The sequence below is a fragment of the Arvicola amphibius genome, chromosome 11 (genome assembly GCF_903992535.2).
Source record: "Arvicola amphibius chromosome 11, mArvAmp1.2, whole genome shotgun sequence".
Taxonomy (NCBI): domain Eukaryota; kingdom Metazoa; phylum Chordata; class Mammalia; order Rodentia; family Cricetidae; genus Arvicola; species Arvicola amphibius.
Genome location: NC_052057.2, coordinates 38,752,199 through 38,757,530, shown reverse-complemented (window position 1 = coordinate 38,757,530; position 5,332 = coordinate 38,752,199). Strand labels below are relative to the sequence as shown.

Genomic DNA, 5,332 nt, shown 5'->3' with positions numbered 1-5,332 from the left:
GGGACAGGGTGAGAAGAGCTAAGAGAAGCCAGGGGTACCAAGTGAGCCTGGGGGCCAGCATGCTCCTTGGTATGACGACAGGCACCAGGGTTCGCCATTCGTATGGAGTTTCTTAAAACACTTAAAAACTGCAAGAATTGTGCGCCCCTGTTCTTTCTCACTCCTTTTCCTTTTTATTTATTTATTTATTGGTTTTTCGAGACAAGGTTTCCCTGTAGTTTCTAAAGCCTGTCCTGGAACTAGCTCTTGTAGACCAGGCTGGCCTCGAACTCAGAGATCCGCCTGCCTCTGCCTCCCGAGTGCTGGGATTAAAGGCTTGCGCCACCACCGCCCGGCTCCTTTCCCTCTCTTATAGACAGCCCTGGCCATGCCCAGTCGGCTTCTCTCTCAGCTTCGGACTTCTCCAGAAGCCTTGGATACTTTCCCTCTCTTATTCACCATAAATCCTTCCCCCAATGGAGTGGCCATTTTGGCAGTTTCTTTCCTGTGCCCCATCTCATACAACTGTGACCATTATTATTACAAATTGGAAAAAAAAAAAGAATTAAGAAACGGAAGGAGGAAGGACATGACTCCTTCTAGGTTCGGTGAGGGAGAAAGTTTATTGTAGGCAAAAGGGAGACATAGCCAGAGGCAGGGACAAATGGGAATGTCCAGAGTAGTCATTACCCTGAGCCATGTGCAGAGGGCAAGGGCAAAGAGGGGAACCAGGACCAGCAGCCAGTAGCCCCAAGGAGAGGAGAGGTAACCAAAACGGATTATATAGGGAAGGGCAGATGGGAGGAGAGAAATTTAGGGTAGGGGTGGGGTATGCCATCCAGGAGGGCCCTGTAACAGAGAGGGATAGAGGAATGCCGGGAATACCTGGCAGTCAGTGTCCAGTCTGGTGTGTTAAATAGACACCTTCGCTATTTGTCCTGGGTTTGAAACCTAACAATTGCACCATTTCCTGCCCTGTTATATTGAGAACCAGGCCCAAAGTCACAAGCCTGTAACTTCCAGCTACCTGGGAGAGTGAAGCCCAGGGATTACAAATTGAAATCCAGCCTGGGCAATGAATGTAGCAGGAGATCCTATCTCAAAATACAAAGTTAAAAAGAGGGCTTGGGATATATATATATATATATATATATATATATATATATATATATATATATATGTGAGTGAAGAGTGCTTAGCATGCATGAGACTCTAAGTCTGAGTCCCGGAACTACCAAAAACATTTTAGAAAAGAAAGTGACCATCCCAATAACAGAAATGTTTTTTGTTCTCCCAGAATTAGAATACCCATAGTGTTTTGTTGTGTACACTCAAAAATGTTTTACTCATTTTTTGTCTGCATTTCAGAAGCATCTTTGGTGTACTATATTGGGTCCAACTTCTTCAAATTCTGCAGCAGTGATCCACATGTCTTGGAAGGCAGACAAGGATGCAAGAATAGACCCTCCCATCCACACGGATATTTTCCTCTCTGGGGGAGCGATAACCTGCACAGGGGTATTGGCCGGTGCCATCTTCGCCACATCCTTAACCAATCGTTTGTCTAAACCAGGGAAAGTGGTGGACCCTCCAGCAAGGATAATATTGGAGAAGAAGGCATTCCTGAGATCCGTGTCGCAATTCATGATGCTGCTGAGACACATCTTATCAATGCCAGGCGCGTCAACATTCAGAAGCCTTGGCGAGAAGAGGGCCTCTGGGCAACGGAAGACCTGGTTATGGAGCTTGATAGTCTTCCCATCAGGCAGTGTGTACATTTTCTCTAGGCCAGATTCCTTGGCCATTTCCTCCTCATAGTTCATCGCCACGTAACAGATATTCTCCTTAATGTCCGCCACAATCTTTCTGTCCCCAGTTCTAAGCAGCATGATGCCATCGTTCTTCAACAACATCATGAGGTAGCTGGTGAGGTCGAGTCCCGCCACATCGAGCTGTTTTACACCATGAGGTAGACAGTAACCCTCAAAGACCGGCACACACTGAGTAATCCCAGCACCTGAATTCAGCACCAGGCCAGTGGTGAAGCCGGCAGCAAAGAGTGCCAACACAGCCTGGACAGACAGATAGAAGGCAGGGACGCCCAGGTTCTCAAAGAACACTTCAGAGATGTGCTGCCGGTCCACCAGCGGGGTCAGCGCAGGCTCAGTAACCAAGACCGGGCCATCCCTGGGCTTCAGGTTTAGGCTATAGTCATAGATATGCTTCCACATGATCTCCATGTCCCCCCAGGAAGAAATGAGGCCCCGGTCCACCGGATAGCTGGAGGGAGAACAATAAGATACGTAAAGTCTTGTGCTTTTTGTGGATGTTGTTAATGGTGGTTTTCAGATTTTATATAAAATTATATATGTAAATTATTATATAATTTTAATATATAATATAATTTATATACATAATATGGAATACACATAATATACACATAAAATATATATAATTTGATAGTTCTTGTATGAGACAGTCTCACTGCGTAGCCCTAGCTAAGCCTAGAATTCAGTTTGCAGACCAAGCTGGTCTGGAATTCAGACTCTTGCCTCTGCTTCTGCTGGCATTAAAGGTGTGCTAATCTTTACTAATACGTGTCCTCTCTGGTCTGTTTCAGCTAACGTAAGTATTGACCAGCATTGCTTTCTGGTCAACAATAGAAGATAAATGCCAGTAAATGGCTACCTTTCTCTACAGGCATTTTGCTTAGCCAGTTTTTTTCCTCTTTGGAGAATGTGACTTCAAAAAGTTGGGAAATGTCCACTTTCTGGTAGAGTTGTAAATAGTTCAAAAGACCATGCCAAATGACCAAAGCTATAAATTAAGTCACATTCTTAGGCGGACATCTATGAATACACTTGTGTAAAGAGAACAGAGGTTTTCGTGAGGGGGTTGCTCTCCCTGGTCCTTTCAGGGTGGCTTTAGCTCTGGACTCTCCGCCCTCTTCCACACCCACCCAAGCTGCAGCATCTCATGGTACCTGATGGACAGGAAGCTCCTGCGCTCCTGAGCTTGGTCACCCACACACAGCTCCACCGCGCAGTCCACTGCAGTGTTGTGGCTCTTGGCCCGGCCCAGAATGTTCGGGTAAACGAACTGAGGCTCCCGGGTCCCAGCCAGGCCCGCCTTGATCATTCCCGAGCCACTGTCGATCACCACCGGTGGCTGGTAGCCGCTCATGTCGCCGGCGCAGCTGCCTCTGCGGCCTCGGGGCCGCCCCTCCCGGCCTATGCCAGGTCCTACACCCGAAACGCAGCGTCACAGAGGACCCAGCCACCCGCTGGCCGTGCGGCCGCTTCTCTAGGCTGAGTCTCAGCGCAACCTGAACACCAAAAAACCGGGCTTCCCTCGCGAAACATAGGAAAGCTCACGATTTGCAAGGAACTTTCTAGAAAACTATAACAAGTTTTTTTTTTTTTTTTTTTTTTTTTTTTTTTTTTTTTTTTTTTTTTTTATGACTGTCCCAAAGTCCCTGAGTTAACCGGAGTGTTTCTGGGCCACGGGGAGACTGGTGGACACCCTTGAAACCCGGGGATGGCCTGGGAATATTGGAGGAACGCTCAACTTCGGGGGGGGGGGTGTGCTGGGGTGTGAAACGAGTTTATGTCCTGTAGGTATCGTAGACAATGCCACGTCTTTCCTGCAGTTTCTAAAGGTGTACGCAATTAAAAGGGCAGGACGATTTTGGTTGTTTTGTAAGACATTTTAGCAAGGCTGGTCTAGATAACTCACTAGAATTCCCCTCTTCAGCCTCTGAGTTCTGGGGTGCTTAGCTCCCCCTCCTTCCTCCCCCATTCTCTTCCCCATCCCTCATTCCTTTCCTTCTTTCCTTCTTTTCCTCTTCTTTTTCATCTTTTTGGATTCTATCTCTAGGTTCTTCGAAGCTAATTTTCATTTCCTGGGGTTGATATAATAAGGACACGTCTGTCAGTTGGTAAGAAAAGAAATTCCTTAGATTATTATAAAGTTCAGTTCAGAAGAAAGTACATTGCGCGGCAAACAGCGTCTTTGGCGTCTCATCTCGCGCATCCCTCATTTAGGGGTTTTAAAACTGGTACAAATTAGAACATTTGGTAAGTATTTGGAAGCAGTGTGTGGGAAAAATGTGATTTACACGTTCTTCCACCAGAAGCCGGCCGAGGGGAGGGGACCCTGGCAATTGCACACCACAGCTTCTCCAGCAAGAGAGCCTAACTTGCCGGAACTGAGACGAAAACCAAGCAAAAGGGCCAGAGTGTGCCTGGTCTTTAGCGGCGGGGATTTGTAAAGAGTTTGCAAACAAGTTCAGAGTTTGAAATAGTTTCAGCACCATTTAGTTAACGATGTGACTTTTTTTCCTCCTCTCCCCATCGAAAACACATAAATCTTAAAAGCATTTGCAAAGCGTATATGAGAACACCACATATCAAGAACTATTCGCCACCACAGGCCAGCTGGGTTTCCGTAGTGTAGTGGTTATCACGTTCGCCTAACACGCGAAAGGTCCCCGGTTCGAAACCGGGCGGAAACATGTGCTCTCTTTTCTCTTCTTCTAACTATTGCTAGTCTGGGTTCTTCAAAAGCTAAGCTCTCAAAAACACTGATAATCCTACAAGTGGCAACTTGCCACCTGAGGAAATACGCTAAGAAATCTCTTTTTACTCAACTATTTTAATGTTGAAAACAAACACCCCGAGAACACCAAGCAAAACGGACCGATGAAATGGCTGTTGATCCACAAGCCAAACAAAACTATTAGCTCTATCGCCTCTGGAACACTTTTGTATTAGCCACTTACTTTTTCCTCTCGAGATTCCGCTTTCCCTTCCATACCAAACTGTGTTTTAATCTGTATGACAAGTTCACTATATATTTCAGAATTAACCCGTTATCAAAAGGAGCCCGACAAAAGGGCAAAATTAAAAATAAATTTAAACTCAGAAATATAAAATAAAGTAACCTCAACATTATTCTTATTAACACGTCTATGGTTTTATTCACGAATTCTTACAGAGATGTTATAATGCAAAGATTCCGGTAGGGGAAAAGTCTCAGGTTTTCTGAGACTGTCTTTTAAAATAAGTCATGGGTAAATTCCGTAAGGTCCAAAAACAACTTTTTTTTAAACCACAAAGTTGTGGTTTTTAAGATTTAAAACGTCCGCAGAGTCTAGGGAGGAATCTACCCGAAAACATCAAAACTTGCTGTCACTTTCGTGCAGTGCAGCGATAACTGTGCGCTTCTTCCTTTGCTGCAGAAAATCTGAATTCTATGTAAATAATTGTGCTAAAATTGTCCTGGTTCAGACGCTGGAAAACCTTTTTCCGGTAGAAAGCCCACCTTCCTCTCATGTTGCGCATGCCCAGCGCGC

General features: G+C 45.5%; 1 protein-coding gene and 1 non-coding gene across 2 annotated transcripts; one reads left to right on the top strand and one right to left on the bottom strand.

Annotated features, from left to right (window-relative positions):
• Window positions 1-1,295: 1,295 nt before the first annotated feature.
• Actrt3 (actin related protein T3) lies at window positions 1,296-3,352 on the bottom strand. The gene is made up of 2 exons (XM_038348005.1): window positions 2,963-3,352; window positions 1,296-2,259 (listed from the first exon to the last, which is right to left on the bottom strand). The coding sequence occupies exons 1-2, from the start codon at window positions 3,160-3,162 to the stop codon at window positions 1,344-1,346; spliced, it is 1,116 nt and encodes a 371-aa protein (XP_038203933.1). The 5' UTR covers window positions 3,163-3,352; the 3' UTR covers window positions 1,296-1,343.
• A 1,067-nt stretch (window positions 3,353-4,419) lies between these two features.
• Trnav-aac lies at window positions 4,420-4,492 on the top strand. The gene has a single exon. It is a non-coding gene; the product is annotated as a tRNA-Val (tRNA).
• Window positions 4,493-5,332: the final 840 nt, after the last annotated feature.

What these genes read in the sequence shown, in the direction of transcription:
- Actrt3 (XM_038348005.1), bottom strand. Translation starts at nt 3,162, where the DNA reads ATGAGCGGCTACCAGCCACCGGTGGTGATCGACAGTGGCTCGGGAATG. An exon ending in AGGAGCTTCCTGTCCATCAG is followed by an intron (nt 2,260 to 2,962) that starts GTACCATGAGAT and finishes TTCTCCCTCCAG; the next exon opens with CTATCCGGTGGACCGGGGCC.